The sequence below is a fragment of the Lepidothrix coronata genome, unplaced genomic scaffold (assembly GCF_001604755.1).
Source record: "Lepidothrix coronata isolate B3197 unplaced genomic scaffold, Lepidothrix_coronata-1.0 Scaffold17, whole genome shotgun sequence".
Lineage (NCBI taxonomy): Eukaryota > Metazoa > Chordata > Aves > Passeriformes > Pipridae > Lepidothrix > Lepidothrix coronata.
This window is the reverse complement of record NW_016690197.1, coordinates 8889682-8902432: the sequence shown is the minus strand read 5'-3', so window position 1 is coordinate 8902432 and position 12751 is coordinate 8889682. Positions and strand designations below refer to the sequence as shown.

The window sequence follows — 12751 nt, the reverse complement described above, 5'->3', positions numbered from 1 at the left end:
CTGCCCTTAGCCCTTTTGGAAATATGTGCAAGCTGTCTTACCTACAGAGTGACAGACCTTCTGCAGTGAAATACACCATGAACAAAGCCTGAACAAAGCCTTAATCTCTTCCCTGGGATATCTTTCAGCTGGCCTTTCCTTCAGAATGCAGTCTAGAATGTCATAGATTTTATTCAAATATGAGAGCTTTTCAAAATTTTTTACTTTAAAGCTTTTCACTCCCTAGGCATATAAAGGAGATATAAAAATCTCTGCTTTTTTTCACTCGTCCCTTCACCTTTATAGAAATGCAATGGGTACTGTTCAATTATTCATCCTTTTGGAGCCCAGATTTAATTTTTTATGTGTATTTTGTTTATTATATCCTGTTACTGGTGAACATCAAGTTCTGAAGTTGTTGTACACCTTGACTTACCTTCTGTTGATGTTTGTCAGTCTTTTCAATGTATTTATTAATCATCTTTCTATTTTGTTGCGTTTGAATTAGATGTAAAAAGTGGAGCATGGAACATTTAAAAAGAATTTTAAATAATGGCATATGAAGTGACTTTTCCATATATGTTTGAGGAGCATGGTAGTAGTTCTGTGCAGCAATACTAAGTAATGAAGAATTTCTACTGAGTACAGCATGACTGAATTTGAAGGGGCCGTCTTAATTCGGGCATTTCATAAGTTGTGACTGCTTACGTTGTTCTGTGTGCAATACATAATTTAAAGTTTTCCATTAAGCCTGCTATGACTAATGTAATATTCTGACTGCAGAATCTGTGCAGCTTCTATTAACTGTTTAAGATGTACTGGTTTTGTTTTGTTTGAGCAGTAGGTTCCTTTGTGACTAACATTTCCAGTGTGCATTTTTAATGATTTAATTAAACAAGGTAAAGCACGCTGAATTTCTCTTGGGATTGAGAGACCCTGTTTGCATCTTTTATACCTTGTTTCGAAAAGAAGAAAGTGTTTCCTCCAATAGATAGCTTAATGCAGGCTGCGGTTTTCCCTGACAGGTTCGAGTTGATAGGAGTATTGACTGCCACTGAAAAAAAGAGGACCCGATAGTGCCAAAGATTTTCATTCCTTGAGCCAGATAAGGAAATACACCTGGCTAAAAATAGAAAAAAATCCTGTTACATACATTCAGCAGGGTGCTTCCTAAAATTGCTTGGAAGTGACTGTGGTACCCTTGGTCAAAACCCTTAGTTTTGCTGAAAATAGACACAGCTTAATGCTTCTGCTTACATTTTCAACAGTTCAATTTATTACCCAGAGCAGCACCCTAGATTAACAACTTACTTGTAATAAATTTAATACCACTTTATTTTGAAGCCTTCTATTCTTTTCTTGTTGCTGTAAGATGATATGTATTTTGGCCAGATGATATATTGGAAACTGTTGCACTAAACAAATTCAGTAACCTTTATATGGGAGAGAGTCTCATGACTGAGAGTGCTGTTTTGGTAGCTGACAGGAAAGATCAAGCTGCTGCTTTGACAGTTAATTTTTATTGCTTTTCTTCCCTGTGCATTAAGCAGTCAAGGCACCATAGCCTGCCAGTAGCTGTTTAATATTAGATATGCTCATAAAAATTTTAATTATCACCTTTGAATGAAGCTTAATCTACAGTTGTCAGAAAATATGAAACACATGGCACTAGGACATAAATTATATCCCTCCTGACAATGTTTCCTTTCAAATATGGAAAACCGAGTTCTGCACATTTAGTCAAGGACAGTAGAATATTCTTTCTCCATCAAAACAAAACAAAAAGGAGTTAAAATGCAGGCTTGGTGAGGTTGACAGTCTTTTCTATGGCAACTAAAACCTGCAAACTAAATCAGGGGTTTGTGTATAAATGAGATATTTTGTACAACAAAAATGCAACAGTCAAAACGGAATAAGTATTTTTTAATGTACTGTCTTGGTACAGAAACCCATGTAATTGGTCTTGAGTGATATGGCTTATAGAGAACCTGTGCTTGTTTGCTTTATGAAAAAACAGTTTTGTAGATGTAGTATATTTGCCTCTTTGCATAATCTGTGTTTTATGAATTGGTAGTTAAAGTGGTTCTTTGAGGTTATCTTGGCTGATGTTACAGTAGTACTTCTCTTAAAAGGCTCACAAAGACCTAACTTTCTTATCTCTGCCTGTCACATAACAGCTATTATTAGGGTTTGGGTTTTTTAGTGTGTTACTGGTGACCTCTGCAGGGAGGCTTCTGCAGGAAGGTAGGGCAGGTATGTGTCTTGATCCTGCCTTCATTTCTTCTTACCATTTCTGATGGTGAAACGGAGGCCAGTAAGTGCCTGGACTGCTTTTCCTGTTGTACTCTTGCTCTCAAAAATCTTGTAGGCATAAATCTCATAATTTCATCATTAAGATACTTGTGTACCCCAGTGCCCTGTGTTTGCTTCAGTTTGGATTTAAACTCTGTAGGTTTAGATACTGCCCAGCCTGCATCATCACTGTCCTTGCCATCTGTGGCAACAGGGACCACCTGCTTAGTTTGGGGGGGGCACTCTCTTCACCTTAGATCTGAAATTAAGAGGAACATACCTGAAAAGATCAAACATCCAGCTATCTCCAGTCATCTCTCACATCCAGGGAAGACTGTTACTACCAAGAGTGAAGAAAGTCATTTCACCAGTTATCAATCTGAGCAGGTAGACTACCAGTGATTCAGACAGCAAGAAAGAAGATGCTACTGAATTCAGCATGGTGTGTACAACCAGGACCAGTTGTGTTGGTCAACCTACTAAGACCAGCAAGTTGCTGTCAGCAGGGTGGGCTTATCTCAGAAGACAAAACATTCACGTCTTTATCATTTTGGACAGCTTATCAGAGGCAGGTGGGAGTAGAAGGCATTCCTGAGTCTGTGCTATGGCCTGTCCTTCCTTGCTTGATTGGGTTTCCTTTGCACTGCAAAATCATCTCAGATAACTTTATACTCCTAAATGGCTCCATGAAAAAAAGGAAAAGAATGTGCTTCACTTTCCACTGTCCTCAGAACATAGCGTAGCACTGACAGACGGCAGTTCACTGTTTAACAAAACGGTGACTTTATCTAATGCTGCTTACTGGGTCTCACTGAAGATGCCATCTGGTCTGTCTGAGATCAGTTCATTTTTCAGCTGATGGTTAGTGTAATGTAAGATGCTGCATCAGTATCAGTCATGCTTTGACTGATCTGATAATGAAATCACAAGCACTCAGATTTTCTGACAGATGCCAATTATAAGTGTACTGTGGGCTGCTTGACTGTATTTACTGAAGCCATTATTTAAGGACTCTTGGTCTGTCTCAGCTTGTTTTATGCAGATAAACACTTTAGATTTCAAAGCTGCTGTGTAGTCAGTTTTCTGGATAACACAACAGCCAAGCCCTGCTGGATCAAGTTGGGTCTTCTCCTTGCCCACCTGATTTGAAGCCATTCAGCTCTGCAGTGCATGTCACTAGAATGAGATGCTACTGATAGCCTTTTTTCATCTAGGAGTTTGCCAGCTAATCAGTAATTAGGCCTGGATGTTCCTTGCTTGGGTCCTTGTCCAGGGTTATATTCTTTCTATATAATTCCCTATAATAGACATGCTTTACCAGATGGACAAATACAAGCTACTAAGTCTTGTTCCAGGTGATCTCAGAATCCAAGGCTGTTCCCAGACAGTTTCTTTGTGCAATAAAGCAGTGGATTCACTTTCTACCACTGTTCCCAGACAGGGGAAATTTCCGAGATCAAGAAATTAAGCTACAGTCATCTTGATAGATGCAAAAGACAGTTGGGGCTGGATGAGCAGTACAGATGCCCTTTCATGCTGCCTGGGTCTGAGCTTTTTGCCTCAGCCAGGTATGAAACCTACCTGCTAGAACACCACAGATCACAATGGGCAGGGGCCACTTGACACACCAGAGGGCCTTGCTGCAGGAAGCAGAGCACACTTTTCTTGAAAATGGAAATGGTTTCAATATATTCAGATCAGAAATTCTTGAACCCTATCCAGACCTTAATTTTTGAACATCTCTTCTAACCATTGCACTTCAAACAAGCTGGGAATTTTTGGTGAGGATTTTAATAAAGGTAGGACTCCAGATGATGTTGTTTGATGTTTCTGATACTTTTTGACATTTTTCTCTGAAAATTCGTCTGCTCATTCATTTAAACTGAGTAGTTTTCAAGGGCAGAACCTGCATCCATTAATGGAGCAAGTTGTATACTTCTGCTGTAATTTATTCTTGGGCAACCTCAGTGTCCTATCTAAGGCATTATGCTTGCTTACCTGTGGTTTGTTTTGAGTAATGGAAGATAAATAGGAGCTACTAAATATGAATTAATTGTGTAAAAACTGCTTTATTATTATATTATTTATACTGCAAGTGTAAGTACTACTTAGCTTCTCCTTATTTACCATTGAAGCTTCATATTTTAGTGGCTCATGATGTAATTCTTTAATAACCTTTCCTCAAAGATATACAGAGCAGTCTGGAAAGTGCTTCTGCTTGTTGACCACCAGTTTGGTGTTCCCCTTCTGTGAAGTATGAAGGCTTGCTCCATCCAGCCCCAGGCAATGTTTTCCATTCCCCTCTGACCTAATGATATACAAGTCATTAATAGAGGAATAATCCACTGACTTTAGTCAAATGTTGCCTTAAACTTGTGTGATTCACCTAATGCTGAGTTTGTATTGAGTTAATGTAGTTCTTGCTTTTCAGCTGCTTGCAGTAGATTTCTGTAGGTATAACATACATGAACAGCTTTTATTTATCCTTGGAGTAACTGTTTCTTAAGCAAGTCAGTGTGTGACTCTTAAACCTGTCCATTGTTCTGCATTAATGTGCTGCCATGGTTTGCATTCTGATGGAGTGCAAGATGAATACAGCTTCTTTCTCAGGAGGCACCAGGGTGTACACAGAGCCTCAGGCAACAGTGCCATTAAAAGGCAGTATTTTCATATGTTTGCATAGAAAAGGTCACAGGGTCAGCATTCAGAACTGTGGTTATTGCATTATGTGCAACTGTTCTGTCTTTAATTATCAATATCAAAAAGTTACTGAACTGTCTAATGCTAATTCATTTTGTGCTAAAGAGTTAAGAGTAGTGAAGGTCTTGGTAAACACTTGAAATTTTCCTGTTTTGGAAGATAAACTATGTTGCCTTCAAGGAATAGCAAAAATAGAGCTATATAAGTATACTAGCAAACAAAAGATGATTTATGGTAAATTTTTAGGGAGGTTGTTCCATTGGAAAGAGCTGGAACACTGGCTTGACTTTGCTGCATTGTGCATAAACTTGGTTTCTCCATGTAAGTAGGGCCATTGTGCTTCTAAATAGTAATCTTTGCATACCAGTGGTCACTGTTTACTAGTTCAGTCTACGTTCTTAATAACCTAGTCGGTGCATAGTAGAAAAAATTGAACCCAAAATTTTGATTGGTGACATTCTGACATGGCTTTGCAGTTCTTGTTTGGGTCTTTTTGAGACTGGATTAAAAGTTTTGCACCTAACAGTTGTAATCTTGTATGCAACTGCCTAGCTGCTAGATGTTAATTCCCAGGGATAGCACTCTGCAAAAGTGTAAGAGACACTGATGACATTTTCTGTTATGAAGTACCATGAAGATTTCCTTTTATTTCCTGTGCAGTGTGTTGAGTATAATGATTAGATGGAAACAGTAAAACAGTCTGTAATGGTTCTGTTCTCTCGACTGATTCATGAAAATATGCTTAATAATGTTTATTAGAAAGTTTCTCAGGAAAAATATGCTTCCATTTGATAAACTAGGTATATGTTGACTAATGCTTCATAGTAGGAGTATAAGTCTACAGCAATAACTACTTAAGTCTACAGCAATAACTACTAAGGACTAATATTGGTTGGTTATCTTCTTTTGTTGTCTTATATGTGTTTTTTTAAATTACAACTTCAATTGTTTTGCTTACAGGTGGCAGTGTGCTGTATTTGTTTCTTCGTCATCCTTCCACTGAACCTGGTTGGTACGATTCTTGGCCGAAATCTGTCAGGACAGCCTAATTTTCCATGTCGTGTCAATGCAGTGCCTCGTCCCATACCAGAGAAGAAATGGTAAAGATGAGCATGAATGTTAACTAGAATTAATCACTTCTGTACATTTAAAATAACTTCTAAAAATAACTTCTTCAGTTTTTCTGAAATAACTTTTTATTTAAATTGAGTCGTGTCTAAAAGAACAGCTCAACTGGTGTTTTCTTAATATGATTTTTCTTCCGAGTTAAAACACCACGGTTAATAGTTGTAGCAGACTTTACACTCCTGGATTGCTGAATCACATTTTGCCTGAAATGTTTTTTAGTCCCTTTATAAAGGGGATGGAGCCAATGCAGTTCTTGTCTAGGTATCTTGAAACTAAAACCTCTCCTCTTTAGTTAATGCCTCTTAGAGGTTTAGGATTGAGTGTGCCTTGGAGGCAGAACTGTTCTGATTAATGGTCTCTGTGTATAAGCTGAGACATATTTGCAGGGTGATGGTGGGAGAAGCTTGCAATGCTGTTCCCAATTCTGCACTTTTTTTGATGGCACAGAGCCTAAAATATTACAAGTATATGGTTTGAATTGTGAAGAAGCCTTCACTATTTTTGAAGTGAATGTAAAGGGGTGCCTAGTCTCAAAAAGTACACTTAGGTTTTTGGAAAATTATGAATGCAGTCACTTTTTCCTATTAATTTCATTCTGAAGCAGAAGCAGCAAGCTATGGAAATTAAAATATCCTCAAAGGATTTTTTAAATAGATTTTTCTTGCTTTCTCTGTTCAGAGGAATGGAACAGACAAAGTGAAGGGGGCACTGAAACATGTACGCCTGTGATGTCCAGGAAGTGCAGCACACTAAGTCTCTTTTTAGTAGTGACTTGTGCAGCTCAGATGCTAGGAAGTGATTTATATTGTGACCTGTATCTTGGGAATCTGATGGATTTTTCTGGATCAGCATGACAGATAAAAAGAAGTAAGATACTTTTCTTGAAGATGATGAAATAGCACACCATCAACTTAGACAACTCTCCCTATAAATAATAAAAGAAGCTGCAAATTAAATCACTGGTTAGTAGTTAGATTCAGCATCATCACAAGTACTACACAGAGGTCACCTTTAGTAAGTGACAGTATCATCTACAGGTAGCTGAGCATTCATTTTTAGCCATATGTTCATGACTCAGTATAGCATTAAAAATAAACACTGGTTCTTAATTATATAACGATTATCCTGCAAAATTTAGTTTGTACTGTTTGCTGTGTTTGTAGCCATCAACAGCACTGAGTTTTCACTGCCTTCATTCGAGGCTAGTGGATGTCATGAGGCTTGATTGCTTAGTCCTCTTTTGGGCAAGAGAGCTTTTTGTGGCTTTAAGGTTGGTTAGATGGCTAACCTTATTGCCTGGAGGTGATAGGTATGAGTGTTATGTTCCTGAGAATAACTCCTTCTTTTATCCCTACCCATGACATTTTTGAGGGAATCTTCATTCTCATATGCTGATATGAGACAGAAATGTTCTTCATGCCTTTTAAATAATGCCCTGTGCTATATTAATTATCTGGTCTTAATATGCTTATAAATGAAAAATTAAAATTGTCCCTAACCTAATCTTAATATCTTTCAGGTTCATGGAACCAGCTGTTATTGTTTGCCTGGGTGGAATCCTCCCTTTTGGATCAATTTTTATTGAAATGTGAGTATGTCAGCTATTTGACAGCTTGATTAAAAATTATAGTATTTTAAGTTTAATTACAATATCATCTGCACATTTTTTTTTACTTTCTACAGGTATTTCATTTTTACTTCATTCTGGGCTTACAAGATCTACTACGTTTATGGCTTTATGATGTTGGTTCTGGTTATCCTCTGCATTGTGACAGTTTGTGTGACTATTGTTTGTACGTATTTCCTGCTAAACGCAGAGGATTACAGGTGGTAAGTATTGCATAATTTGCATAGTGAACTAGACTGTGAGAGTTTTGTAGAAAAGTAGTGTTTCTTCAGTCTAGATGGGTCTTTTCCAAGTGCCTTGTACATCTTCTTGGGAAGCCTTTTGGCTAGATGCATGATGGACGTGTGTGTTTACTTCTAGGCAATGGACGAGCTTTCTTTCTGCGGCATCCACTGCGATTTATGTTTACATGTACTCCTTTTACTACTACTTTTTCAAGACAAAGTAAGTGGTAGTTTTCTTGGTTGAATATCAGATTACTGTAGTGCCAAGTAAGTTTATTGACAAAAAAACGGAGGAAAACACCTAGCATAAATTCCTGTCTTTCTTTTTCAGGATGTATGGCTTGTTTCAGACATCATTTTACTTTGGTTATATGGCAGTATTTAGCACAGCTTTGGGAATAATGTGTGGTAAGTTTCAGATATTTTGACATTTTTTTAACAGAATTTTTCAGACTGTCATATTTCTGAATTTAGCTTATGGTTTTGGTGGTGGAATGTGTGTGTCTGCAAGGTCTGCTCAAAAAAGCTTAGAATCTTTAAAAAGAATCTGAAGAGTTCTCTGCTTATACTTTGTTCCTACCTAATATAGAAGATTTTTGTGTATTGTGTCTTCTGGCAGAAAGATAATTTATGCACTGTGCAGAGAATTTCACCCTCAATGCAAGCTTGAAAGACTCAATATTTGGGAAGAAATTCTGCAAAATAAATTCCAAATTAAGTTGAATCCATGCTAGCATTTTGCTTCACAATTTTTACTGTTGCCTCAAGACAAGGAGCTGGGACATCCATTGAAGCATAAATGTTAGCACAATAGTGATGACAGTACTGTCTGTATCTTGTGGCATGTGTATATGAGGGTGACCAGAGCAGAAAGGGCTGAAACTTCAGTTCAACATTTGACAAATAAGTATTGAAATATTCACAGGTGAGGAGAGTGCAGAGTGCTCCTGTGTGCAGCTGGATTTCATTGCTTTTTTAAGATACTGTTTTGACAGTGTTTAGAGAAAAACATAGTTCGTGGCATGGAGGTCATCTGATAAAGTCAATTCAATTTGTTCACCTGTTAACTTTATTTTTATCTTCTTATTTATGACTTTCAGAAAGTGCTTCTTGGTTCTTTTGCACTTTTCTATGATGTTATTTGCTTTTTATGTTTGATCTTTATTTAATGCTTCTTAGCAGTGAATGAATAGTCCTGTAACTAATGGGAGGATTTCTTTTAGTTTATATGAGACACATGATGTCTTACAGGAACTTAATTCTGTAAAGTATAGATTTCCAGATATCTCAAGAGAGCGGGTAATATCACAATGCTTTATAAAAAGGGGAGGAAATTAATCTCTTAACTGTTGAGTACCTGTTCCCCTTTTCCCTCATACAGTCTAATCTTGCTTCATCAGGTTCTTGGCACATTACAGGACTTCCCTGCTGTTTTGGTAGTCTTGCAGCCATTTTTTTTTCTTTAATAGGCTTATACTTTTCAGCTCTAATCTTTTCTTTTTAAAGTGCTCAGGCTGGTATTGATTAAAATGTATATGATGCAGAAGCCAAGCTTGCCCACCAGTTTCTGTAATTAAAATGTTTTTTAAAACATGGAAAAGGAAGATTGTCAAATGCTTTCTACTCATGGTAGGACACTATTTGATGGAATATTAGAGTAAAATCCAAATTTATTCAAAAACAGAAAATACTTTAGCACACTAAACTTTATTTCCATAGCACTATTGAGATTTCTTTTTGTCTTTTTAAGTGTGTTGGAAGAGAAGCTGTGAGATTCCTTTTTACTGAGAACTCCCATTTTCAGCATGTGGAGTGAAGAAAAAAAATCCCCTGTCAAAAAGCATTTGTCTAGGGAACTTGCAGCCATTGAGGTCTAACAAAGACATTTGTGTTAAGGAATTGTGCAGTGTGCGTGCTCCTGACTGTACGTGTCCTGTGAAAAGTGTGTGGAGCTGTTCTGTGGGGGCTCACGCGAATGGGCGCGTTCGCTATCACACAGTTGGGTATGAGACCAACTCGTTAGGGCCCAAAGCAGCAGCAGGGGAACTCTCTGTAGGCATGTATCATCCAACTCTGGGTTTAATGCCCTTGACAATGCCTAGTGAACTCAAACCCCACATGTAGTGGGATGCTTTGATCCACAGAGTTGGCTGCTCTCTGCAGAGCATCTCAGTTCTGGGGCTGGACAGTAGGGAGCCCATGAGAACTTCCAAACCTTTTGAGCTCCTCATGTTTCCCTTTCCTCTTAGTGACAGAAAAGAATAAAACTTATTCCCCAACTTAGTGGATGGCTTAGGAGCTACATAGTATAGAAAGGCCTCTTGCAATACCACACTTCAGCATCCAAATAAATACTGTAAGTATGCCTGAAGGGCTTTTAAAAAAAATTCTGTGCTTACAAAGTCACAACTGTAGTAAGTGTTAATTGGTTTGAAATAATAGATGGGAATTAATCCTTTTTTTGTTTTGTAGTTGCTCTTCCTAAATATTTGGATATTTTTCTTTATTTAAAAGCTTGTTCTGCTGAAATATGATTGCAGTCTATTTCCACTAAACCTATATAGGCCATAACCAAGTTATAAATATCATCTGGTAAGGTGTTTAATACATAAATAAAATATTTCTCTTTACTGTGTTTTTTTATTCAGATGAGCCAGCTGCCCTGCATTTGATTCAGGAGGACATTCTTTAGTCCTCATTGCCTAGGCTTTCCGCCTCCCTGCCCCATGTTTTATTCAATGCCTGTGAAGTAGCCTTGAGGCTTAACCCCTGCCTTGGGTATTGGCCACTAGTGGCCTTCATGGATAAGGCTCCTGCGATTCAGAATAGGTTATGATTTGTTTATGGGGATGAGAGCTTGTGGTCTCATGTGACTGCTACTCTCTACTCATCCCCCTCACTTCCATCTCATCCATTCTCTAGATCCCAAATGAAACACAGTTAATGCTTTGCTCTCTCAAGTCTCTGTGATACCTGGCATCACATCACTAGAGGAACTCTCAACGAACAAGTTCTGGAATGTATCTGAGTTTAGCAACTAAAATGGGCCTTGGGTCTATTGACAGTGTTTGCTTTAACAGGAAAAACATCATGAGTGTTAAAACAAGAGTCCCGTGCCATTATTTTCTCCGTTTACTGCATAAGGCAGATTAATTTCTTGACAAGCTGCAGAAGAATCTGCATGTTCCTCTGTATGATTCCAAGCTCACATCACCTCTCTTCACAGCCTGCATTTGGGTCTGTCCAAATGCTGTAGTGGTCTCTCCTTGAAAGGGCAGGCTTGCAAGCAACATCCTGATCTTGTGTATGCTGTATTTGTTTTAATTGAACCCTACTTTACCCAAATTAGTAATGCAGATCTCTTGTTTGCTGGCCACCTGAATGGTTGCCATGATATTTATACAACTTGAAATGCTATGCAGTACAGAAACTGACTCCACGGGGTCTTTACCACTCCAAAAACATTGAAATGATGCATCAGGTCTGCCTTGTGCAGATTTCCTGATTAGGTCTGAATTTTGGGCTTTTGAGGGTCTAAAAATCAAAATCTTGTGACTTCATAAATTAACATATCATCCCCAGGATTTAAAGAACTCTTCCAAGATCTGAATAACTCCTTAGACAGCAATGCCAGCTGCAGGTCTCTATGGCCGTAATTTATAAAAGCAGAAAACCCCCTTTATATTTGTACTGAAAAATGAAAGTTTAGCAGAAAACTTCTAGCGTTGGTTAGACTTTTGTATTTAACATGTCTTCTGCAATTCTGATGCATCCTAGTTCACTGCAAATGTTTCATGCTTTGCTCTGTATTGCTTCAAGGAAGGAAAAATATCTTTTCTCTGTTCTTTACCAAGCATCCAATCATTTAATGTTAGGTGTTCTCTGTAGTCAGTTAGAGATCCTGACTTCTCCATCCTTCCCATACTTTATGACTGTGCTGGCGGTCTGACAGCAGTAGTCTAATTCTTGCTTGATTTTCAACTTCATTTCAAACACGATAGTTAGCCAAACTGACTGACTCTCATTTTGGTTGGAAGAGATGAAGACATTCCCTGTGGATATTATAAGACCACAGTATTTACTGAGCCTGGCAAACCTGGGGTTCTGGGTTTGACCAGGTAAGTTGCTGAATCTCTTTCTGAGAAGAAGTCTTGGTCCAGTGCATGTCTTTCATTTTTCTGGATGTCCTTTGTACTGCAGTATTTTGGGTTTAGCATAAACTGTTGCCCCTATCAAAAACCCAGTGACCTGTTCTTTTATTACTGCTGTGACAATGCATACTCTGCTCATGACTCTTACTAATTTGAAAACCACAGGTTGCAATTTCCTTTAACTACTAACTGCTACTTGTTTAATCTCTTTGTACAGACCTCCTTGGAGTGTAAGACTCCTGGGATGGGGATCTATTATTATTTGTGCCTTGTGGGAGGGAAAAAGCCATCTGCCAATAAAACACTCATCCAGAAGGCATGTAACTTATAATAAAAACCTGCCCTCCCATCCACCTTCCCTGCAGAGTGGGTGATTGTGTGTTTTTTACCCTCTGTTCAGAAAAAATGGACCCGGTTATTGGCAGCAGTAGGGGGGCTGCTATATTTATCGAGGCCAAGTGAGCATGGCCTCTTGGTAAGATGGCTTAATGGATTTAGATTGCTAGACTAGGGAAGTTCTTGCCAGACGTTCAGGGGGAGCATGGATAATTGGAGTTTGAGAACAAGTACTGCAGGTAGATAATTTTCTGTGTGCAGAGTGCATGCTTTATGTGACTTTCTCTGTTTAAGTGTGTGTGGTTTATATTGCT

At 38.2% G+C, this 12751-nt stretch overlaps 1 protein-coding gene across 3 annotated transcripts in view; it reads left to right on the top strand.

The window, feature by feature from the left end:
- Positions 1–12751, top strand: part of TM9SF3 (transmembrane 9 superfamily member 3) — a 44311-nt gene that overhangs the window by 29849 nt on the left and 1711 nt on the right. For all 3 annotated transcript variants that reach the window (XM_017807123.1, XM_017807124.1, XM_017807125.1), the window contains exons 10-14: positions 5932–6071; positions 7619–7687; positions 7783–7929; positions 8087–8170; positions 8282–8358. In XM_017807123.1, the coding sequence (XP_017662612.1) occupies positions 5932–6071; positions 7619–7687; positions 7783–7929; positions 8087–8170; positions 8282–8358 (517 nt within the window). The remainder of the gene's footprint in view (positions 1–5931; positions 6072–7618; positions 7688–7782; positions 7930–8086; positions 8171–8281; positions 8359–12751) is intronic.